This window comes from Phanerochaete carnosa (genome assembly GCF_000300595.1).
Source record: "Phanerochaete carnosa HHB-10118-sp unplaced genomic scaffold PHACAscaffold_2, whole genome shotgun sequence".
Taxonomy (NCBI): Eukaryota; Fungi; Basidiomycota; class Agaricomycetes; order Polyporales; family Phanerochaetaceae; genus Phanerochaete; species Phanerochaete carnosa.
This window is the reverse complement of record NW_006767629.1, coordinates 290,963-315,160: the sequence shown is the minus strand read 5'-3', so window position 1 is coordinate 315,160 and position 24,198 is coordinate 290,963. Positions and strand designations below refer to the sequence as shown.

At 54.5% G+C, this 24,198-nt stretch overlaps 6 protein-coding genes across 6 annotated transcripts; all 6 read right to left on the bottom strand.

The window, feature by feature from the left end:
• Window positions 1–1,726: 1,726 nt before the first annotated feature.
• PHACADRAFT_112932 (uncharacterized protein) lies at window positions 1,727–3,293 on the bottom strand. Its single transcript, XM_007391352.1, has 5 exons — window positions 2,552–3,293; window positions 2,410–2,492; window positions 2,281–2,354; window positions 2,178–2,224; window positions 1,727–2,117 (listed from the first exon to the last, which is right to left on the bottom strand). Exons 1-5 carry the CDS (start codon window positions 2,670–2,672, stop codon window positions 1,843–1,845), a joined length of 600 nt encoding a protein of 199 aa, XP_007391414.1. The 5' UTR covers window positions 2,673–3,293; the 3' UTR covers window positions 1,727–1,842.
• A 1,572-nt stretch (window positions 3,294–4,865) lies between these two features.
• Window positions 4,866–5,382, bottom strand: PHACADRAFT_88447 (uncharacterized protein; the record flags this gene model as incomplete). Its single annotated transcript, XM_007391351.1, has 2 exons — window positions 4,866–5,050; window positions 5,109–5,382. 2 exons carry the CDS (start codon window positions 5,380–5,382, stop codon window positions 4,866–4,868), a joined length of 459 nt encoding a protein of 152 aa, XP_007391413.1.
• A 1,258-nt stretch (window positions 5,383–6,640) lies between these two features.
• Window positions 6,641–7,854, bottom strand: PHACADRAFT_248904 (uncharacterized protein). Its single transcript, XM_007391350.1, has 3 exons — window positions 7,772–7,854; window positions 7,437–7,721; window positions 6,641–7,378 (listed from the first exon to the last, which is right to left on the bottom strand). The coding sequence occupies exons 1-3, from the start codon at window positions 7,839–7,841 to the stop codon at window positions 6,897–6,899; spliced, it is 837 nt and encodes a 278-aa protein (XP_007391412.1). The 5' UTR covers window positions 7,842–7,854; the 3' UTR covers window positions 6,641–6,896.
• A 4,480-nt stretch (window positions 7,855–12,334) lies between these two features.
• On the bottom strand, window positions 12,335–12,677 carry PHACADRAFT_169343 (uncharacterized protein; the record flags this gene model as incomplete). Its single annotated transcript, XM_007391349.1, has 1 exon — window positions 12,335–12,677. A coding segment is annotated over one exon (163 nt), but the record flags the coding sequence as incomplete, so codon positions are not given.
• Window positions 12,678–21,073: 8,396 nt separating this feature from the next.
• PHACADRAFT_135949 (uncharacterized protein) lies at window positions 21,074–22,535 on the bottom strand. The gene is made up of 3 exons (XM_007391348.1): window positions 22,318–22,535; window positions 21,971–22,267; window positions 21,074–21,912 (listed from the first exon to the last, which is right to left on the bottom strand). The coding sequence occupies exons 1-3, from the start codon at window positions 22,445–22,447 to the stop codon at window positions 21,449–21,451; spliced, it is 891 nt and encodes a 296-aa protein (XP_007391410.1). The 5' UTR covers window positions 22,448–22,535; the 3' UTR covers window positions 21,074–21,448.
• A 749-nt stretch (window positions 22,536–23,284) lies between these two features.
• PHACADRAFT_248899 (uncharacterized protein) lies at window positions 23,285–24,168 on the bottom strand. The gene has a single exon (XM_007391347.1). It carries the CDS (start codon window positions 24,121–24,123, stop codon window positions 23,623–23,625), a length of 501 nt encoding a protein of 166 aa, XP_007391409.1. The 5' UTR covers window positions 24,124–24,168; the 3' UTR covers window positions 23,285–23,622.
• Between the last annotated feature and the right edge of the window lie 30 nt (window positions 24,169–24,198).

The following is a 24,198-nucleotide window of genomic DNA, read 5'->3' as shown; positions in this document are numbered from 1 at the left end:
GGAAGCAATACATTCTTATTCCCGCGACTGAGTTTCGGGGATCGCTTAAAATCAGCGCCCGCCTTTGTAAGCACGCATAGAGTGCTGTCCCCTTGAAACTTCTATGCCGTACGACAGATCATTAGTACATGCCGGCCACGATGATTATGCACCTTGGGACGTAGTAACAGGCCGCTGAGGTGCGGAAGCCCAAAGCGAGCGACATCGCTCAAACGGCACGGCAAAGTCCTACTCGTTCCTATAGACGCAGAACTGTCGTAGAACGAACCATAATCCGGACGGATAATGCCCCACAGTTACGAGATATATGCGGGAACGAGGACGTCTATTCCGTCGGCAATGGTCGCCGGCTGCCTTCCAAGGGGCGATTCGCAAACTCCGCGTCGGGTGTGACAGGTTCACTTGCGTGCCACAGTCGTAATCACGTAAGCCATTTTGTGAGAAAGCTTTGAAGAGTCCTGCGCGTATTATTGGACGTAAGAAAAGATATACAGTGGTCGCAAACTCGCGGTATTGTGCTGAAGATGATATTCTTACTGAAAACCTAGGGGTCCCGTGCGAAATTCAAGGAGCAACTGTAGCTTTATTCCTAGCGCACGTGCGAAGTAGTTCAAGGAAAGTGAGAGAGACGTATGATGGCTCTGTTCTCTGAGAATCTCACCGCGGTGTGATTTCATTCTTAGCCTATAAAAGACAGCAGGCCAAGGCCAAGCTATAGCACTCGGCACTCCACAGTGCTGGGATCGGTTCCTAGCTTCCAAACTCTTCCTCCTCAGCGGCTCTTTCAGGCAGTTATGTCGAGATGTGCTGTACGAAGTATCGAGGACGACCGTGCCTAGTAACTCGTTTAAAGACGCCGATACGCGCCTTGAAGAAGATTGCAGCTGAAAAGGCGGCTGGGCTAAGCGGACAGCTTAGTGATGCTATGCCGTACCTTTGTGAAACCTCACCCGCGCGTTCTACTCAAGCAGCACCACTGCAACTCGCTGATCGCACAAACGTGCTTATTCTGGCGCATGCAGGCGGTAGCGCACAAGGCATGCCGGCGTAAAGGAAGATCTCAATGACGTGGCCAAGCTGGCCGAGCTCCAAAGCACCGGGAATGCAAACGCTCTGACAGAAAGATGTGACAATGTCGCACTCCGCTGGCCGATAAGTCGGCCGAGTGATCCCTGGCACACATCGATGTCAGCGGCAGGGTCTCGATGAGCTGTATAAATATTCACGAACGCACAGCCTTTCTTCAACATCTTTGCGAGCACAGGTACCAGCTCCCGTCACGAGCAGCTACCCACAGCCTTCCACGGGTTTTGCAGCCCAGCGCAGCAGGAGCCGAGTCAACCGACACATCGATGCGCTGGACATGCCACAGCAGCAACGTCGCGCTTCCGAGGCGCTTCTTGCCGCGTGACGTCATTGTCACGTGAACCACCCCCGCCCCCCGACCCGCCCGAGACAACGAACGGGCAGTCCCGCCTCGCACGTCCTTCCGCTTGGATCCGCGCATCTTTTGGAATTTATCCTTATGCAGGTGCAGCTACGCGTGACCAGTGTGCTGGCAAGAGCCTATGTGGCCTCATGCGCATGGTACGCAGCTTGCGCCATGACGTAGACGGCCGTGATACGCTTGCCACGTCGACGAGCCACTGCGCCAGCCTGCAAACGGTTTTTTGATTTGCTCCCAGACAACATGTACGCCCTGTACAGCATCAAAAAGGGGGCAGTACGGGCCCCGTAATTATAAGCGCTTCTACACGTAACACGGCGACTTCGACAAAATTAGGAAAGGAAAGGAACGAAACAGTTCGCGCAATACAGCCCGACCGCGCTCGACGGCGGCGCTCAGGGATTTGTATTTCGCTGCTGGCCAGCAGCGCCTGGCGAGTGCGACGGATGCAGCTGGTCGAGGTTCAACACGCCAAAGTGGCCGGCACTCGGCGACGTGGACGACGATGACGACGCCTGCGCCGCGACGGTGTCCAGCGCGCCCGGCGCTGTAGAGGGGCCAGCGGCGGGCGCAGCGTCTGATGCCGCGGAGCCGTGGGTCTGGCGGTGGCGCTTCATATTAGACTTGGACGTGAAGCGTTTTGTGCACCCGGGATACGGACAAGGGTATGCTGCCGCGATGACGTGAGTAAGCGTGTGCGCTGGCTGACGGAGGTGGCGGCGGGACGTACGTCTATCCCCGGTATGAACGACAAGATGTGCTCGAAGACTGCTTGGCCTTGTGAGTCGACCATATGAGTACCGTGAGAACGTGGAGAGCATGAACGCACACACCTGAGGAATCGTTTGTGGCAGGTTTCGCATACGTATTTGCGCTTTGCATAGGCTTCTTCTTGGGCGGAGGATGGCTAGGAGGCAACACCTTCTGTCAGCGACGGTCGGAGGAAGAGACACCTGACTCACCGCTGCCTCGGGTGGTGGCTGTTGCGTTCCGCTCTGGGGGTTCTCGATGCTAGCCGCCTGTGCGCTGGGTGCTGGGAACTGGTCTGGATAGGCCCCGACTGAGTAACAGTGTTCTCGGGAGTGGATTCATGCTGATACTGACCAGGGAATACATCGCGGATGCTTGGTAACGAGTCCGAGGGATGGTCAGCATCGCCGACCATGGGTGCCTCGGGATGACCAAGAAATCTCAACATCTTCATATACCAGTAAATCCTTCCCATCTCTTCCTCTTTGCACGAGCGGACCCACGATTTGCTCTTGCCGCCAGTGCTCCTGTCACCGGCGTCGAGTAGCCTTGATTTCAGCCGCTTCTCGCACACCCATCGCGCGGTGCATATCAGGGGAGGTCTGTCTCGTGACCGGAATACGGAGACGCCATTGGCTGAATGGACTGTTGCTTATCCAGCAATCAGAACCTCTGCGCGCAGCGTAGCGTCGCTGGGGCCCGTTTCTGTACTCGCGCAGCCCCAGAGACCTTCGGTAGCGCTGGAGCGTAGTCTGATGATGTAAGATTGGCCCCCTCTGCTCATCAATCCTAGGAACAGTCGCTTGAATGATGGAATGGTGTGACATGAGAGACCGAGGGGTGACATGCTCGAGTCCTGTGCCGGTCAGCAAGCCTAACATTAGTGCACCGTTGCTCCAAATACATGTCTGCGTACCACCCTGGTGCTCCCTCTATCCAAAATCAAGCCCCTCCTTCCATCGTGGCAGCACCAAGACTCCTCTAACGTACTCGATAGCCGAGGGGCAGTGTGCGTATGCCGGTGACTAAGTGCGAACGAATGACAGCGAGCCTTGGCCACGTCACAACATCCGGATCCTTTACGCCATCGTTAGATATGAGAACCAAATGAAGGAGAAAAAACTTCACACATATCAAATGCAAGTCCATTTGGGGGCAAAGCCCGACCCCAGCCGACACAAAGGTGACTCTTGTAGAAAAGTCGCGCCATTTCGGGAGATTTTACCAACACTCCGAAACACTTGGATTGATTGGCATGGGGACACGTAGGTCAAGCTGCTGCAGTGACGGCCCAAGTCGGGTGGCGAGTGTCTGTCGTCAGAATGTGGTTGGTGGGAGAGGTGGGATGCGGGTAAGAGCCGCTGCATACGCAAGCGCAGCTGGCGGGGCTTCGTGGCGCGGAGATAGCCGGACCCGTAGTGATGGGTCTGATGGGTTAGATCTAGGCCCAATCAAGCGCTGCGTGCGTTTAGCCCTTGCTTGTTCACGCTTCGCCCGAACCAACACAGCAACAACGAAGGTCTGCGTTCAGAGGCTCATATGAAGAATTTAGGAAGAAAAAATGACAGCTATTTGACGACGACTGCGCAGCAGGAATGTCCAAAGTACATCCAAACTGCGCGCCTTTCTATCTCTCTACTAGCCAAGTCAAGTGCTAGGAACGACAAGTCATATCTTAATCGCCTTCCACCGTAAAGTATCTCGATAATCTCAATGAAATAAAGTAAATTTGATTGTCAGCGCAGCCGCATTATGCCCTGCTAGTGAAGCTTTGCTCGCTTTGATGCTTACGCGTCCCAGCGAGCGGTGCGCAAAATGCCCGTCCGCAGATCGGAGCCGGAAGAAATAGCCACGTACACGTACAGCCTAACAAAAGCATGTGCCTGCCGCTCGTTAACTAAGCAAGGAATGGCCGAGTACTGAAACCGCGCGCGTAGTTCCTCGCAGGCGCTACAAATCTAGCATAATGAAACGCTAGGCTCTGTCACCTCCGATTTCTATGGTCCTCATCTATCACGGCTGGTCAATTTCTGCGACGCACGTTCAGGGATGCCGGCTGTGCGCGAGGATTAGCAGCTGTGGGAACAAGAAGTCCATGACGTAACTTACCCTGCTTGATCTGACGACACCCCTTCTTCCGAGCCCAATGCCCGACAGGCTGCGGCAACAGAAGCTCACCGGCGACACGGATGGGCGTGTGAAGAGGCACGAACTGCCGCAACCTTTATCGCACATACGGCGATGAGACGGTCGATGGCGTGGACCGGGGAGCAGTCAGCTCCCGCAAATTCAAGCGTCTACGCGAAGCCACTTTTCGCTCGCACCCGCACCTATGTGGCCTGCAAGCATTCAGCGGCTCGAGATGGACAAAAATGTGGAATAATGTCGATGTCAGGGCGATATATTCTACGATTGTCTACAAAAGCCCACAGGGTGTGTCGCGGTAGTCTTTGAAGGGGTTCTTATAGGCAAAATCATGAACATAGTTTTTCCACCCTCTGGCAAGGAAGCTGCACATACCCAAAGCGACATAATTTAAGGTAAGAAACGTGCCGGATGCCTGCACAGTTTACCGTCGACTGGCTCAGTACATCATGTCTGAGGGATTGCGGTGTGAGAGCAATGAGCGCAACGATCGCGCTGAGCACGCTAGTACGTGGCGTTGGCATTATCGGCCGGCGTGCGAGGACGCTAGGCTCCAACTTCCGTCAGGCATCGGCTCGGAGACAACACAAGGCACGCCAACGGAGCATGGAGTGGCGGTGCCTGGACTTGCGTGGACAGTGGCATGGCGCTGCATGTTTGATCTCGTCGAGTAACGCTTGTTGCAGCCCGGATACGGACACCCATGGGCTATAGAACGGGTGTCAGTCGCCCTGTTCGGATGTACAAACACTGAGGCTAGGCTCACGTCTTTCGCCGGAATGCGATGTCATATGATTCCGAAGGCTGCTTGGCCTGCAGGCAGCAAAGTTGGCAATTGCGGTCAGCAACGTAGATCTGAAGCAATAATACGACGAGACTAACCTTTGGAAGAGTTTTCCGCATGCCTCGCAGGTGTATTTCTTCCTCGTCTGCCCTGCAGCTGCTGTAGACGGTGCTTGATGCTGATACACGGGCTGCAGCCCCGGTACGCTCTGCTTCGGAGCCTCGAGTTCCCTGTTGGGGAAATACTCTGTTGTCATATCAGCGTGGGCAATAAATAGCATTGCTTTGACACGCTTACCAGGGAAGAGCTCACGAATGCTGGGGAGGCTCTCGCCATGTCGCATTGCAGAATGCGATGTCTCGCCTGCCATAGGCCCTCAGTAGCAGCCGGCGTGGTATATATGTTTCACGGCAACATGACTCATCCTTCGAGCGGGCCCGGACGTGTCAGTTTGTTCTGCTGTTGGGAAGTCAGTGCAGTGGATAGCAATGGAGTCTCAACACGCTAATCATAATAAAGAGGGTGACGCAGCAAGCGGCGCAGTATCTTGTATTGTGTTATGACCACAGGCGCGTTTCGTCTGTCTATGGTGGCGTCAAGCGAGATGTATCAGTACTCGTACGGTGTGAAACATTGCATTGCAGGCATGACACACTGGGAAGCTCACTGAGACAATCGCCCTGGCGTATGTTCAACTTTCGACGCGCGTCTCATCTTTCGCGCGCGTCAGCTCAGGGAGCTAATGCTATGGCGACGCGACAAAAAAAAACCTGGAAAAGGAACCGGGTCAGCGGGGACAGGCTGGCGGCGGGCGCGCACAATCTACAAGTATCATCCAGCTGACGATACTAGAATATCAACATGAAGAACACCGTGCAGTGTGCGATTCAGGACCAAATGATCCTTCCATCTCAGATGGGCACATGAGAAGCAGCGGTATACGCTAAGGGAGCTTGTATATCTCGTCCTGGAATGCTCTTCATAGATTCCCTTCGGCTTCCTAATTGCAACGGATGCGACCATGACACGAATCGACTAGGGTTGGAGAGCTTACACTGGTAGAAGTTGTCTCTTATCTTCGCTACTGCAACGGTTACACGAAACCATGGCATAAAACCCCTCCACTTGAAAAATATACAGCGGTACGCTTGCCAAACAATTGTAGAAGAGGGCATCGTGGGGCGTAGTGGGGACACGGGGCCTCGGAGCTGAAGTGACGCCGATTATGACTCGCCACATATGGATATCTGCCCTCCCAGCCATCACCTCTATCGGCGATTGATGCAAGTCGACATCTTGCGCGCTAACATCTTCGCGGCAGATGACCCTTGTCCCGGTCAAGCAGCATTCTCCGTCCTCCTAATTCCACAATGCCAAGCAAGACATATTATTGTTGATCGAAAATGCTCCATGCCCTCTCCCGCAGACTATCCTGGCAGTGCAGGACCCTCGTGTCATGGAAGCCTTCGCGCATTCTTTGGGTGTACTCTGGAAAGCCAAGTATAACCCTGCATGGAAGCACAAGTACGTCAATTTATTCAGCCAAATCCTGGAGTCGCTGATCGTGATTCAATGCGATGAGAAAGAAACGAAAATAAAATACGTCATTTTCTATCCGATTTACGAGTACGAGACCTCGAGTGTTCAAGTTCGTGAGCAATCCCGAGTGCATGGATGGGAGATATGACGGCATTGAAGGATGAATGGAGGCTCAGGCGGCTGTGCAGGGCGCCACTACGGGAGACAGCTCAGCCTGGCGCCCGCGCGGCCTCAGGGTCTAGAGCGGTACACCTGACCCGAGGGATGGAGCACCGTAGAACGCCCACAATCGCGGCAGCCGGGTGTCGTGCATAATCCTCCTCGTGAGTGGTGCGATGGACTTGCAGGCTGCGCACGCGGCGAGGATGCAGTGCTCGAGGTCGAGTGGGCGCGGAGCCTGAGCCGGTCGACTTCCTCGGCCAGCTCGTCCTCACGCTCGTGCTCCCACGACTCAGACTCAGACAGCTCATCCTCCTCGCTTCCGGAGTCTGAGCTACGATATTGCGTATGGTTCGATGCCGGTGGGTGCACAGGCGCGCCGTAGCTCGTCGAGGCCGTGGGCGGAAGCGGTCGGGGGACAGTCGTCAGCGGATATGTGTACGGCGAGGCAGTGTTCAGCGGGCGTGAGGGAGAATTGTGGTTGCGCAGGTGGCGGCGCATGTTCGAGTTGACGTTGAAGCGGCGGCCACAGCCTGGGAATGGGCACTCGAACGCTGGAGAGGCGGCGTCAGAGAGAGTGATGCGCGAGACGGCCAAAAGAGGAAGACGCACGCCTTGCACCGGTGTGAGTGTTGACATGGATGGAGAGGCTACTGGGGCGGTTGAAAGCCTTGCCGCATGTTAGGCACACATGTCTCCTCTCTTCGTCTGCTTGGTCTGCTCGTCGTGTCGGTTCTTGCGGCGGTTCCGGGCCCGTCTGCACAGCAGTGGGCAGAGGATCGACGGGCAATCTAAGTCGATTGCCCACGAGAGGTGATACCGTCGGATGCGGTAGCGGATGACCTGCAACTGTGGATGCTCGGTGCTCTCTTCGAGGGGGGAGAGCCATGAGATGCTCTAAACAACTGTAAGGGGAGGCATCAAGAGATGCTATGCGGTACACTGACCTGGGAACATCTCGTGGATGCTCGGGAGGGAGATACGCTCAGGGGCTCGTGAGGAGGTCGAGGAGGACATGACGAAGTAATCGAGACTTGCAGACAGGATTCGGGAAGAAGTTGCGCATACACCTGGATCCACAGACATTTATATATACTAGCGGGTGATGCTCGCCCGTGCTAGGCAGCGGGGCGCTCGCCTGGAACCAGGCATCTGAGATCTCCGCATTGTCCACTTGGAGATTCCCGTGGGAATGCCGATGCTGTGTCCCTCCGAGAAACGCTGGTGGGCGTGCGGAGAATTTGGCAGGGACTCATCATCGGCCTGGCCATGGGTTGATGGACCAACAAGGTTCGATAATCTCCTTTCGATGCGCCGAGTGAGATTGTGACGGATAAACACGCGTTGCGCACTACATCCGAGCATGCTTGCCGACAAGTTGCTGGACCTTAACAGCACACGGATGATATATCTATATATATATCAATATCACACGCTCCTCAATGCTCGCCGTCCCTGCCGTCCAGGCCGCACAGGACACGCTGCTGAGGCGACCCTTCCCTCAGCTGGTAGGATCCGCGTGATATAACACCGCACAGAGGCCCGAGCCGAGCTGACCGCGGTCAAGATGGCACAGAACATATGCTTCCATGCCTTGATCGTTTTATTATCATTGACCGGTGCGCGCAGCCACCGGACGGATGTATGAACAGTGTCTCTTGAAGTCTGTATAGATATGTTCGGAGTGTCGATAACGCGCTATCATGAGGACCTAGCTGCGGGGGAGCAGGTTATCAGAGGGAGAGAGGGAGGGCAGGGCAGATGATACCTATAGCTGAGCTACGTCCGTTGGTCGGAAATGTGGGGGAAATGGTTGCCATGGGTGAGAGCTCTGATCCTCGTCTACGACAGCTGATACCGTGCTTCCCATGCAACCAACATTTGAGCTTGGATCAGGCGTGAGTGTGCCTGGTCATGGGAGCGTGCCGGCAACTCAAACAGCCCGCGGTCAATGAACGAAGGCTGACGGCATCTCCGCTTTGAATTTCATCACGGATCCCAGTAATGGAACAAGTATCTCCATCAAGTCCATGGTATCAATATCTCAGTATTGACCGGCATACATTGTAAAACATCTTAATGAAGATCTGTACAACAGAGGTATTCAACTTATCACAGTATAGAACGGTGTTATAGCTGAATATTGATAAGATGAATATATAAATTCGCGGAGGTGAAGCCAAAACCGTCGCTCCCTGAACCAGTCGCCCGTCACGTTGACCTGTTCTTTTTTCCCGCCGGAAACGAAGTTTACAAACTGTGTAGACTAACCACGTGCCACCACGGGAGTGACGGGACGCGCAGATGCAGCTGCATCCCGACGTGATCAGCAGGATCCCATGGACGTGTTCACATGTACCTTCTCTCGTTCAGTTCAGTCGCTACTTTTAAGTTCGCACCGTGATGTTCGTTCATTCGGACACGTATGCCGTAGATGGCTTTCTGAAGTTAGCGATGGCGGCAGCATCAGCGTAGCGGTGCAATGCTTCGCAGAGGCATGATGCTGCTGATGCGTAAAACAATGGCTACCGTGTACAGGTAGTCTTGTATCTGTCTAGATGCACGAGAGTCTACCACCCATCACAGCATCACAATGGCCTGTTGCATGATGCGTTGGGACCAATACTTCCTTCTTGCCCGTGAAAATCGGTACCACGACGCGCGCAGTCATACCGGCGCGGATAGCCGCAACCGGCAGCGATGACTCACAGCACAGTACGCGGCCTTACCACCACCCGAAACTTAACAAGATGATAGGGATAGCAGAACCATAACCATCATCATACGGCACCTGCGCTGCAGAAGAAGACAAATGAGCGGAGGAGCACGCTGCAGCTGCCGCCTGGAAGAACCAGTCGGGAAGCTACAGCTTTCTTCCAACGCTCTCGATTCGCTCTACAACCAATCACGCCGCTATCCAAGGGATTGCAAGCACAAGCAGATCTCGGCAAGACGTCTCAAAGATGCGTATCCTTGAGTCAATTGAAGAGAGGATCCTCCGCGTTCTCGAAGACACCGGAAGCCTCTCAGTGTTGGCTACACCACAATGCAGCTTTAGCCAGCGGCACAGGGAGCTGAGCCGTCCGCGCAGGCCATGAGACACGATCCCAAAGTTCTGGGTCAGCGAACGTTGCGAGGAGCGTAACCTTGCTGACGTCTCGCCAAGCGCTGATGCGCCGAACCATCGAAACATGTATCGCGCCGCCGCTATGCCACTGCGAAGGCAAAAGGCCATACCTGGTAGCTACCCGAGACGCGAACGGGGGCCCTTGAGCGCCTTTCGGACGAGCGAGATATGGTGGAGCGGGCGGACATCAAGGTCGCAGAATCACGCGTGGTCGCATCCCCATTTCCAATATGTACGCGTCGGTTCCTTGAGATGACATAGCTCCAATGACGAAGGTGATATTAAGGCGGCGAGTGTTGGCGAGAGATCGATGGGACGAATTTGACCGGCCTGCAATGATGAAGATGAGATCGTGAGAGCGCGAGTACAAGACCGCAGCTAAGCAACAAATTAGCGTGTTTCAGCCACAGAGTTTGTAGATGGGCTGGTGAAGCGGTGGATAACGAGGGCGTATCAAGGGTTCCGGCCTTCTCCTCGGTAATAGAGGTGTGAAGACAGGAGGCGGTCGTCGATGTTGACCACGAAGGGCGGTTGAATATACAGATAACTGTGAACACTGTGGCTGGCGCAACGCCAGTAAATTTAGATCCAGAAATGACCCATGAGAACTACCATGGCAGTGTTTTCCGACAACGATAAGCTGGCCGCCATCGCAAGAGATATTTCACGCCCGAGGACTGCCAGATCAGCGTACTGCACTTCCGCGACCTAACAGTCGTACCTCATCTCGAGGAGAAGAGCTCTCCCGCTGCCATACAGAGAGTGAGCTGAAAATATACAGAAAGCGGACGGAGCGCATTTGCTGAGTTGTCGGCGGAGAGGTGCTGATTCGGTTTGGGGGTGCTGTTGGGGGTGCTGTGCGAAACCTTTCCTGTAGTAACTGTTACGAAAGAAGTAGTAGCATACGATGCCGTTGTAGGCAAAGCCAGGGTGATTCCGCGGAAGTCTCAAATCGTTCGTATAGTGTTTCTCTGGCTGGGTGGTCGACGGGTCGAGTGAGAGAGCTCTGTCGTCATTTGCCGGACGGCATGGCCGCTCAGCTCCCTCGGTCTGGCGCACCCTTCGTCACAGTCAGTCGGCATCCCGTACAGCTGCGCCTGGCGAGCTGCAGTATATAATCACAACTCAGTACATCTTTCGTTGCGCAACGCAGCTGAGAAAGATGCTTACAACCATCAACAGGGTACACGGTCCAAAGTTACCCGCTCAACGCAACAGAAGGTCAATAGGAGCTGTCAACAACATCCTGTGTGTCACGTACGCTGGGAAATGAAGGAAAAGATTCAAGTGTAACAGAAGGTTAATTTTGGAGCCGCCTGCAAATACACAGCTTGCGAAAAAAAAGTTCTCGGAGACACTCCGCCCGATCCTGGACATGACGGTTCCTCGCGAACGCTCGTGAGAAGACGGGTTGTTTGGGCGTCGCGCACATAACGTCTCCCTAGAATGATTGTAATGCTGCAGTGCCTGCCATCGCGCCGGGACCAGAGAACAAGGATAGAGAATAAGGGGCGGAGCCAGGCGGACAGCTATGGCGGCTGCTGCCAAGGGATCGTTGCTCGAATGCCGCAGCGCAGTCGGTCCATCTGGGTTGCTCGCGAGGGATGCTGTTGGTATACATGCCTGATAGTCATGGAGTTGTGACGGATGTTATGGCGTAAATGCGATAAAGAAAGGCCGGGGAATGGGGCGTGAGGAGGTGGACGGGTGCGCAAGCCACAGAAGATGCGTGCCACACCGCCCATGTTGGTCGCTCAGGCAGCATCGTCCACGTCTTGAGGGGTACCGTCCATTCGGTTTAACTCGTAAATTTGTCCGTAAACGTGGTTCGGCCAATTCGCGTGCGCTACAAAGGTGAAATTTTCCCTGATGATAGAGCATGTGCTGGAATCGCGGCTGGCTGAGTTAGCGAGGATACAGTCCAAGGCAAGTAGACGACCGCTTGTTGATAAATGCTGCCTAGGGCCTGATCCGTGAATGTTCTTTCTCCAGGCGCGACTACGAGGGAGAGGCGCGCTGTATATCGTTGGCCCGGTGTGACAAACAAGAGCCCGTCGCTGCGTCGACATTGCAAGAGTGTTTTCACGGCCAACGTGAACTTGAGTCGCAAACGTTGGTCCGCCGCCTTCCTTGTCTGCGAACGACGGCACGATCCGAGGCCTCTTTCCCTTTCCTCGTGGTGACGCGGCTAAGATCAAACCTAGAGCCGTAAATAAAAGGCGTCAAGATAAAAGAGAAGCCGCTCGCCTGGCAAAATCATCTCACGGAAACCCTCATACATCTGTGACGACTTAACCACCGTATGCGTCGCGCTCGACCCGTGATCGCGCAGCACAAATGGCTGTATGGCGTACGGTACTGGTGCCGCACCATGAGGGCCCACTGGCAAGCTAGTACAAGGAATTGCTGGCAGATTTGACTGTCAGCCGTGAGCAAAATAGTCATATTACGCCGGGCTCTGGAGGGCACCGACGAGCGCTATGGAGAGCGGCGCGCGCAACAAGACGTCTATCACTACGGCCGGCACAAAAATGTCACGATTCGCACACGTCCTGCTTTCTTGTCACCACTGCTTCCGTCGTTGTACCTGGCGGGTGCAGGTGGCGATGCACAGGCGCCACGAAGTCCGCGGACAGACGCAGGTGCACAGGGGAAAGGCAAGTTCCAGGCGGCAAACACGAGCTTGACATGTTTGGAGAGCCGAGGAACCTACGAGCAGCCTGAAGAGTCCGCTGTTTAGCGACGAGGCAGCTGATCAATAGTGTCAGTCGGATAGTACCGAGCAGATGGCCTGGAAGCTATTTACTAGGAGCAACAGGGGATCTGAGAATAAGCAGCGGCGGAGTAAACAGCATAGACAGAAAGAATGGAAGCGACCGAGCCCTGGGTGGAAAATTCGTGTTGCGCAGCCCTACGACTTCCAATCCTGAGCGGAGCTTGGGCGGAGTTATCGCGGGATCCAACGAGGGACCATTCCGCACCCTTGATCAGGACTTTCCCTGCGCCATTCAAAGTAAGTTCATGTGCAGACAGAGGGCGAGCAACGAAGGATTGATGAGGCATATGACGGGCCCGAAAGGCGTGGCATACGACGAGAATGTACTGACGATGGTGGGTGCGCGGAGACCGGGGGCGTCGGAGCATGGGGCTGGTGTGGAGAGATAGCAGCGGCGGATGCGCCGCAGAGCGCGGATTTAGACGTTATACTACCACGATATTTTATGCCGATATAAAGCGGGAACGAGGTATATCGTAGATTGTGTATAGACTGCTAGACTGATCGAGTCGTGCGCGCGCATCTGGGTCCGCTATGGTCGGTAGCAGAGCCTCCATGTTCGTGGGAAAAGAACAAAGGGATGAAGCAGTGCGCGTTGAGCTGCGAAGCATGGCTATTGTTCAGCTTATGGATGGGCAGAGAACCATGCAGAGAACCGACTTAGCATGTACAGCATCTTCCTTGTTAAAGGTAGCACTAAGGCAGTGCACGGTCGAGACCACGCTCGTAACGCGTGATTCTACGGCGTACTTGGAAGCCATGCGAGCCCTCGGTCCTGCGCAAACAGCAATGTGTCAGCTAGCTCCGGCGGGGATGCATTTCTCCACGAACGTTCATGCTACACCGCATACGTGTACATTAGGCTAATATGGTGTGTCGATCAGCTGTGGCGGGGTATATTTAAGGCATACTCGGCCAACGATGCCATGTCCACAACATCTAACCTGCGAATGATATGAGTTTACAGCTACCGGCGGATAGACCAAGACTTACAGGGACCCTAGCAGTCCAACAAACACGGCGAACTGAGAACCCTATGTAGAAGCTCACGAGACCTAATGTGCATGAATTTGCACAACAGTCCCGCCCACCGACACAGCCAGCATCCGTTTGTGTTACGGGACTGTCCAAAGGAGCGGAGATGCGACCTTGAAAAGAGCTCGGCACGCTTGCTCTTGCGCCTGTCGCCCGAAAAAAACCGCGAAAAATAGGGAAAAGGGTAAACTTGCACGCCGCAGGAGCTGAGCCTAATCTGAGCTTGAGCCAAGCTCGATACGCGATGGGGAGGCCCTAGGATGGGATGTCATGGACAACAAGAGAGGAGAAAATTGGGCGGAGTTTACACGCTGCTGCGTCGCCGCCTCGCTCCACACCCCGGGCCGGACGCCGCAGCAACGCACATGGGCGTGTGAGCAGCGGGGCATTTCGTCTCCGCCTGTGCCCCCTTCTTAGGCTCTCCGGTATCTTGCAGCGAAAACGCAGCGCATTGGGGGAAATCGGGTTATAGAGGCAGGAAAGGGTCTACACGGCGACCTGCGGCATTGCTTGAATAGGCACAGGCTCTGCGTGCAGGGGTACACGCGAATCCAAGGGGCGCCCCATTCCAGCGCGCTGCTCGCAGGATGGAACGCAGGCGGAGCATGCACGAGGCAATGGCGGAGTTTCCAGTGGGAGTCGCGCAACACATTCGAGGCGTGTACGACACACACGGTGTTTAGAGCTCCGGCTCTGCTCGGGGGTGCTGCATGTGGTGTGGCGTCCTTCGTGTTCCCATACCAGCAGCGCACCCTAAACTCTGCTCGAATACCTAAAAGGCCCATTGCCAGGGCACGCGTTCGGGTAGTGTGGTGAACTATACCAGAGCGGTGGACGATCCCCCCAATGTGACCAGTGCGCTGCGTCATGTGTCCTCCTGACCTCCCCACGCCGGCGAGCTAGCATGACGCCGAGTGCGAGCTGACCTTCGAGAACTATCACGCGTTGCTCCTTCGGGGTCTCTGCATCCGCGAAGCACGGCCACGTCGACATGTGTCCCAAAGTTCTCGCCCTGAGATTCTTCGCGGGAAGGGTCGAGGCGCCCGAATTGCCCGCGCGCCTGTCTGGGAGAGCCATTCCCACCGCTTCCCGGCTGTAGCCAGAGTGCGATGTCGAGACGAGCGCAAGGCAACCAACACCTTGATTCGAAGGAGTGCATGTTCGACTGGCAACAGTGCAGCATGAGGAACGATTTCGGCGGCCATTCGAATAGGCAGGGCAGGCACCGAGGTGAGTGAGAATGCGCCGTGCAAGTGCAGCTGCGGATCCGCGGCAGGCGGACGTGGATCCCTGCGAGATGACCGTGTACAATTGGGGAGTCCGATGCCACACGGAGCGAAGCCTGCAAGTATGTTCACTTCCAGAACTTGTGCCGTCACGCGCGTGGCTTCCGCCCGTTCGAGTACGGATACCCCCTAGGTGCGATTGTTCCATCGCGAGCTAGGGCCAAGTGGTAGTGTTGTCTCACGTATCGAGACAGTCTATTCCAAATGTTTCCAAGCGATGTGAATATGAGATCGCGGGAGCCAGCGACTAATTTCATGCACTCTCTGTGCGGCGTACGCGGATCCGAGTTCAAAGGCCGAATGGTCACGGGCCAATGAGCAGACAAAGATGCGGACGCTCTCTCCAAAAACAGCGTGGGGAGTTGGTGCACAAACCAGGCACGCCCTCGCTATCGTTTTGCTCGACACGCTTTAGGAAACGTGATGTCGGTATAGACGATGCAGATGTAGGACGCAGCGTGGTGATGATACTTAGTTTGGAACATATCCGTACCATTGTTCATTGGCCAGTTAGAAGCATTCTGTAGCGCGAAGCTAGCTTTAAGGGTTGAGCCGGGCGTGTCCGGCCGTAATATTGGCGTTCTTGACCCAGTCCGGTGTTCTCAACACGCTAACAAGTAAAAATCAGCCTTGCATCCGAGAGATTGAAGAGCATCCCGCACAATTGCGCCCGGATGTGGACACCAGCAAGATCAGCGGGAGAAATTAATCGTGGCGCCCCAAAGGCAAATTGCGACCAGTGACCCCAACGACAAACACGAAGGGGCGAAGATCGTACCTGTCCGCCAGTAGTGCCATAGTTACCTTGCAATCTTGCAACAAAATCTGTGCCAATGGCGCTGCAACAGTTCCCGTTGCCGTGGTGAGCTGAGGGGTCGCAACAAGCTGCAGTCTAGAGGGCCTGTGAAGTGTGACACGGACGTCGCTTTCCAAATCAGACGAAATAATGGCTTTCTATGCTTACAATTAGTCGCTTGAACTGTTATGCGTCAAGGCCCGCAGATTTCTATCTGGAGGAAAAGCCGGAAATTTTGCGTAAGGGCTGAAAGTTGAGCAGGTCAGTCGACGTGGTAGACTAGGCATCGCACCGGCACTCACCACGGAAGACTCGATGAGTATATTTGAGGCACGAGCCTTGCGCCTCAGTTAAGTTGAGTCTGTTTCGAGACAAACGTAGGAGCGAAAGCCAACGCCGGAGTCGGAGAACGGAGAACGGATGAAACAGAGAGGCGCGACCGTCATTTTAGGCGCCCATTATAAATCACGTGAGAGTGACGTCACGCGGCGGGATATCACGGCCCCCCGCTCATGGCGTCCCTGACAGGCCGCTTAATAGCTGCCAATCAGCGCCCTTAAATTTTTCAAGGCATACATATCGACTGCCCACTCGACGGTGCGGAACTAGGCAGACGGTCGCGACGGTAAGCCCTAACCCTACTATCCTCTAGCCCCACTGACAGTGACGCAGCCAGGATGTTCATATCTGACGCGAACGCCGAGGATCCGCAGATGATCGTTGGCACCTATAGAACAACGTGATAAGTCATGTATCTAGCCTTTCGTCTAAGTAAAGATGCATTACATGGGGGACGTGATACTGCGAATACTGCTTTTCCAACGCGCCGAAAACAGCCCTACGCTTTGGCTTGCGAAAATTAGCGTGCCTTCGACCGCGTTAGTTCGTGATGCCTTCGAAAGCCACTGGCTATGGAATCGCCATTCAGTACACGACTAGGAGGAACTGAAACTACTCACATTCTGAGTGTCCGGTCGGCCACAATTGATTACTGTATTGCTCTGGACGAGGAGCGTTGTTGCAGCCGCCGTAGAAGGCCGCGTTAGAGGCGTAGACAAGGCGAGATACCGGCAGTACTCACCGGCTCCGATAAATCCACCACAAGCCCTCCATCTCCCGCAGCTCCTGATATATTTTACTGCAGAGCTGCTCTAAGCCTCCGGGCCCCGCAACGGCCCTCGCAGTCGCTCAGAGTCTGACTCATCGTCTACTTGCTTGCCAATGCCGATGATCGCCTTCAGCAGCTCGATAAAGCATGCCAGCACGTCGTCGTCGACACTCCGGAGAACAATTTGCCCCATAGTTACGGCCTTCGCAAGTTGCGAGGAGTCTGATGCCTGCTGATAAAAGAGTGCGCTCATCGCAGAGGGCTGCGCGCCGGAGCACGCCATTGATCATCGGCGTCGAGTACCCTTGATTTCAGTTGCCTGTTGCATACCATGGCAGGTATATCTTCGCAAACAGCGTTCGAAACACCTTATCTGCTGGCAGGGGTGCCAGAGCTTATCCTGATATAATAAAACATAGAATAAAATTTAAAAGCCGAGCACCGTTGCTCCGATTTGGGGGATATACTAACATGCTGAGACACCTGGAGGAATGACCATGATGCCGTTTGGATCAGATACACTGCAGTGTGTCAAATCGAGTGGTAAGCAGCCGTCGTCAGGGGGTGGTTGGAGAGGCAGTTGAGACCTAGGCGGGCTTCGTGGCGCGGGGAAAGCCGGGGTGATAGGGCTGATGGGCCAGTCCAGGCTCGATTAAAAGCGCTGTACACGTTTGGGACTCGCCACTTGTTCGTGCTCGATTTCTGACAATCACGAATAGTTGCTTCCTCTGAGGATCCGTTTTAGAAACGCGCTATGGCTACAGTGGGTCGATTGCGTAGAAAAATTCGTCGCGGCCGCGCTTTTCCGAAGGGAACGTACAAAGTACATACACGTAGTGCATGCGCTTCTGGCCTTTGGGCTAGGCTACGAGTCGGGGACAAAAATGATTATCTTTCGCATAGCATTTTCTGGAAAAACACTGGCATTTTACTGCAGATATGCTAGTCTCCCGGCTCATGCGATGACCGAGTAGCCGTCTTTTAAGGGGCTCTAAGACTGCGAACGTTCGCAGAAAGCCTTTTTGGCATACATTTTCGCATCTGCGGGGCAATCCAGCGTTCGGCATCCTGGAAACTGAAAGGTGGACGGGAATAAATGCTGTATAACGATGTGGAGAGGCAGTGGATGCTCAAGGCCGGGCGGGAAGGACCCAATCTCAGAGTGGAGCAGTCAGCAGTTCCCGAGCCGCTCAGACGAGGCCGCATCGACTCGATGTCACAAAATCAGCGACTATAACGATAATATAATTCTATAGCAATAGATCACAGCATTATTAGGGGTAAAAATACAGGCTCAGACTCAATATTATCTGAGACCAAGGGAAATGTTCAAGGAAATTAGGTACGATACATACTAGTGTGTTGGATGCCTGCTGAATCTAATATCGACTGGCTCGACTGTAACAATTGCTGCATACATGGCGGCGGAGTGGGGATGACGAGGACAGAGGCTGTCCTGGACGGGCCAGCGTGCAATAGCCGCATGCCGGCATACGAGGGCAGATGGGCAACAAACCCGTCTGCAGATCCTTGAGGTATACCGGAAGACTGCTCGGCTTTACTACCCGATGCACCTTCGGGGCCTAGATCAGCGTTGACAGAGCAGACGTGTATGGCGACATGCCGCCTCATGTTCGACTTCGTCGAGTAACGTTTGTCGCAGCCCGGGTACAAGCAGGCATAAGCCGAGGCGCAGCGTCAGTCATTTTTGTAGGATGGGCGTGCAAAGCAGCAAGGATCTTGCTCACGTTTTTCGCCGATATGCGATACATTGTGATTCTTGAGGCTACTCGGCCTGCACAGAGTCGGCAATGGGGATCGATGGTCGATCGAGGTATGCCAAAAGGGATTTACCTCTGGAAACGCTTGCCGCATGTCTCGCATGCATATCTCTTCCTCGCCTGATCGGTATCAGTGACAAGGGGTACCCAAGGTTGAGGTGTAGGCCCTGTGCTGAATGCGCCCTGACTCAGGGCTTGGGCTTCTCGCTTTAGAAAGTGCTCTGGCACTATGTCAGTGCGGGCAATATAAACGCTGCGTCATCCATACTTACCTGGAAAAAGGTCACGAATACTTGGGAGGCTCTGGCCTTCGTTTGCCGAGGGATGGGACATCTCTGCGACCTGACTCTTCTGTGACAAACGGCATGAGGTACATATATGACTCAGACGCCGCGGCCGCGTGTTCAGCTTGTCGGACAGGATGGAACTGGGAACTTCTCACCGAAGATCAGTGTGATGTTTCCCTGCCTGGATTTTCTGGCGGTTTTGGGCGAGGGCGTATCGCAATGAGCAGTCCATTGGCACGACCACTCTGGCGTATCTCAACTCTCCAGCGCATGGCCTGTTACTTGTGCATCAGGAAAACGTTCGAGTATTGAAGACGTGTTGCATTAGATGACATGTCTTATCTTGTCTTGTGCAATTTGGGATCTGTCTTGGAGGTGTTGATCAACACTATCAAGGCACCCAAGACACGTCTGTCCAAACTCAAGGTTCGCAAGCGACATTAAGACGACTAGACACTTTCCTGATGACTGCGTGCTGATGACTCACATTGAAGAGAATGCTATAGCCATGCAGTAGCTCGGAAGCATTTCATAAGGGAAAAAATTCGAGCAGATAGAGATACGCCAGCGGGAAGAGCATGTGGTCTGAGCGACGATAGTCAGTCAGCGATGCAATGACATGAAGGAACATAAATGGAACCCACCAAGTAGTACTCAAGGCAGGGCATATCACCGGACGTTCATACTGTCCCGTATCATTGGGTTTACCGAATAGGTTTGCTCCCGGTATTTACCATTCAGTATATGCATTGTCAATCGCGCATAGCCGGGTGATGAAGATAAGCGCTGAAGTTCGAACACTAAGTAGAGCTCATCACAGGAGCCTCCAGTCGCGCGGATATAGGCCAAAAACAAGTTACTGTGATAGCAGACAATTATGTTAAATGTCAACGCATGGACATCACTAACACAGTAAGCTGAACGTATGAGCGCATTTTCTCGCCTTAGTTCAGCCTTACTCGACAGGTGTCGGCTGTGGAGAGGCATACCCAAAAAAAGCTCTGCAAGTCTGTGCACACACATCCGTCTGCGGCTCAAGGCGATGTAGGGAAGAGGGCATAACTCGGTACTGAGACGACTCCGTTCAACACAGCGTTCCAATTTTGGATACTGCCGGATCAGATCATCATCGGCATTTTGCGGATCACTCACCCCTAACTCGGCCAAGCAGCACCTTCCGCTCATTGATTCCACATTATCCAGAGAATGTGTTGCCGCTCTTCAGTAGTTCTTATAAATCCTCGTGCGAGAGATGTAGGACCCTTAACCCTCAGCACATCCGCGCTCTTCTTATGAAGGTTGCTATTGGACAAAAAAAATGAATTTGGAGCTGGCGCAGTCTGTACGTCCAGTTTGGTGGACAAAAGTATGTGAACGTGAACGAACGAGCACGAACGTGCACGAACGCGCACGAAAGCGCACAAAAGTGCACGAAAGCCAGCGAACGTGTGTGATTGTGCACGAAAGTGGACGAACGTACACGATCGTGCACGAAAGCGCACGAACGTACACGATCGTGCATGCCGCTGAGCTTTGGTTTTCGTGATGCCCTGCTTTGAGATTGGCGATGGCGCTAATGTGTGCGCGTTCGTGCGTGTTCGTGCATGTTCGTTCGCGTTCGTTCACGTTCGTGCGCGTTCGTGCCTTCATTTTATTGTTCAGTTTGGTGTAAGTTAGCAATTGGCTTTCATTTTCGTGATTATGCATCTCAATTGAATCGTCGAGTGCACGAAAGTGCGCGAAAGTGCGAGAAGGCGCACGAAGGTGCACGAAGATAAACACCTAGCCAAAATGAAACTGTGACAAAATGAATACGTAGCTCATCAGATGCACACTTTCGCGCGCGAAAGTGCACGAAAGTGCACAAACGTGAGCTTTCGTGCACGATGGTGCACGTTAGTGACCAAACGCGCATCTTCACGCACGAACATGCACGAAAGTGCACGAACACGCACGCAAAATCCTAGACGCACATCGAAAACAAAAATTTGCAGCCAGTGCGAAGGTGAGAATTTGTTTTTGTCCAATAACACCCTTGATATCTTCTAGATATATTCGGACAAGTCAAGTAAAAATGCATGGAAGCTTCTGTACGTCAGTCGGTTCATCTGGGTAAGTTCGGGGCTGCTAATCGTGATGGACAGGTCGAAAGTACCAAACATTGATCCATCAATACATATTGGAGACTATGGCAAATAATACAACGAGTTTCTTCAGTGGTTCAGGTTTCAAACGTAAGATTCATGTATGCTACGCTTCGCCCGGCAGTGTCCACGTTCACGAGGGATTCGGGTACACGGATAGAGAATATTGGGGTATGGGAGGGATAAATGAGTTTCGGCGGCTGCACAAGGCACCCCTACCGGAGACAGCCCAACCTGGTGCTCACGCAGCCCGCCGTCTCCACTCAGGGCTTACAGCGACACATTTAGCTCGGCGGATGGGGCGCCGCCGTGCGTCTACATTCACGACAGTCAGGCGTCGCACACGAGTTTGCGCGCCGGCGGTGCGGTTGGCCTGTGGGGTGCACGCGTGGGGACGATGCAGCGCTCGAGGTGGAGTAGGCGCGAAGGCGCAGGCGGTCGACGCCTTCAGCGAGCTCGTGGTCGCGTTCGGGCTCCCAGTGGTCAGACTCAGACAGCTCGTCCTCCTCGCTCCCGGAGTCCGAGCTGCGATACTGCGCGGGATGCAGCGTGGGTGGGCGTGCAGGCGTGCCGCAGTTCAACGAGCCGGCGAACGAATAGAGTGCGCGGGGGATCGTCGTCAGCGGGTATGTGTACGGCGAGCCGGAGTTGAACGGGCGTGCGGGCGACGAGTGGTTGCGGTGGTGCCGACGCATATTTGAGTTGACATTGAAGCGGCGGCCACAGCCTGGGAATGGGCACTCAAACGCTGGAGAGGCGGAGTCAGTCAGATTGATGCGCGAGACAGACAAAAGAGGAAGACGCACGCCTTGCGCCGGTATGAGTGTTGACATGGATGGCGAGGCTGCTGGGGCGATTGAAAGCTTTGCCGCATGTTGGGCACGCATGTCTTCGCTCTTCATCTGCCTGACTCCCCCGTCGTGTCGCCGCCAGTGTCTCTGGCCGTGGTCCTGGACTCATCTGCGGCGAAGCTGGCAGAGGATCAACGGGCGGCCCGGGCCTGCCGCCCGCGAGGGGAAGTATCGGATGCAACGGCGGAGGGTTAGAAGCCGTAGGTGCCAGTGCTCTGTATTCCCCTCGAGGAGGAAGAGCCAGGAGATGCTCTAATCAACTGTGAGCGGCAGTATTCAGAGATGCTGTGCAGGGCACTGACCTGGGAACATCTCATGGATGCTAGGGAGTGAGACACGCTCTGAGGGTCGCGAGGGGGACATAGCCGAGTGAGTGAGATTGTCGGGCGGGATCAGGGACGAAGCAGCGAGTACACCTGGATCCATAGACATTTATATATCTAGCAGGTGATGCCCGTCTGTACTAGGACAAGTGGAACACTCGCTCAATCAGAACCAAGTATCTGAGATCTCCGCCTTGTGCACTTGGAAATTCGTGTGGGAATGTAGATGCCCTGCCCTGCGGGCGGACCCCGGCGGACGTACGGATCCCTTGGAAGCAGAAATTGACGAATCATCGCCCAAGTCACATCGTGACGGACCAACAAGGTTCGAATTGATCACCTCCAGATGCGTAAATTGAGATGGGAACGAGTTGGCGCGCATCGCGCACTACACCCGGCGTGCTCGGCTGCGACTTGCAGCCCTGGGTTGGTATATATATCTCACGCTACTTTGTGCATGCCATCCCCGCCGTCTAGGCCGCATAGCGTACGCCTCTGGTGCGGCCCTGTCCTCAGTTAGCGGGCTCCACGTAATGCATCGCCGCTCAGAGGCCTGCGCCGAGCTGCCTGCGCATGGACATCGTCCATATGCTCCCATGCCTGCGTCGTCATTGACACTAGCGCAGCTTCTGGGCGGATATCTGGACAACGTCCCATATGGAGAAGTGTTGGAGCTGGCGATAGCACACCACTGGCAACCCTAACCAGTAGAAAAATAGACCCTGTCGGAATGCACCTATGATTTTGCATAGCCAAATTACATTGGTCGAATATTCGGGTAGAAGGGTTGACATGGCTAGTGCAGTGCCTATGACAGCGGACATACACGTCCAGTGCAGCCAGGCGTGACTACACGGGACATAGTCAAGAAGAAACATGCGTGGGAATATGTCGGCTACTCAAGCAGGAGCGAGTAATGAACGAATGCTGACGGCATCGCCCCACTCTTTTCAGACTCAAGTTCTCAGCTCGCGATAAGACAAATATTTCCCTCAAATCGAGCACATCTGCATCTGAGAGTTGATTAACATATCACGAACCCTCGCCACGAAGATCTCTGCTGAAGGCGGGCGGGTGACTGTGCCCGTGCGCGCGGCCAGAGGGAATGATGCAGGACGAATGGAGATGGCTGGGTGCCCACGGGGCTAGAGCTTAGGCAATTATACCCTGGGACCCCTGCACCCCGTGGTGTCAGACCGGATATGAAACTTTCCAGGCACCTGGCTGCGGAGGTTGTCCATGGGACACGGCAGTGCAGCTGCATTCTGGCACAATCCAAGAGGATCACATTGACATGTCCACCAGGGCGTTGCTTCCCCATTCAGTCCGCCCGCCATGTCTAGGCTCGCACGGGCAGATGAGCTCCCTGGGGTGCGCATGCCGTGGACGGCATTCCATGGATAGCATCACCATCGTAGTACGAGGTTTCATCGACCGGGCGTGATGCTGCTGATGTATAGGACAAGGGCTGCCGTGTATAGATAGCCTGCGGCTCCCCCGAACACGATGGCATCTTCCAGCTATCACGGTATCGAGAAGATCTGCTGCAACGAGGCACGTAGAGCCTATTGCGTCTGTGCAGATGTCGCTTATGCCAATGAATAGTATGCAGTTGCACCTGTGCGAGAGGCTGGTAGCGATGGCTAACTCGATAAACGATATACGTTGCTGTAACCTGCTCTCCAGAACAGACAGCGTCTCCACGCCCATCCAGCGCTCCCGAAGAGAAGCAAGCACGAACAGCGAAAGAGATGAGGAGAAGATTCCGACGCTCGGGGAGACCATTCGGCAAGCCACGACCTTCTCGACTCGGGTCCCAGCCCAGCCGCTAGCGCGTCGCCCCACATAAACGCATTCCGC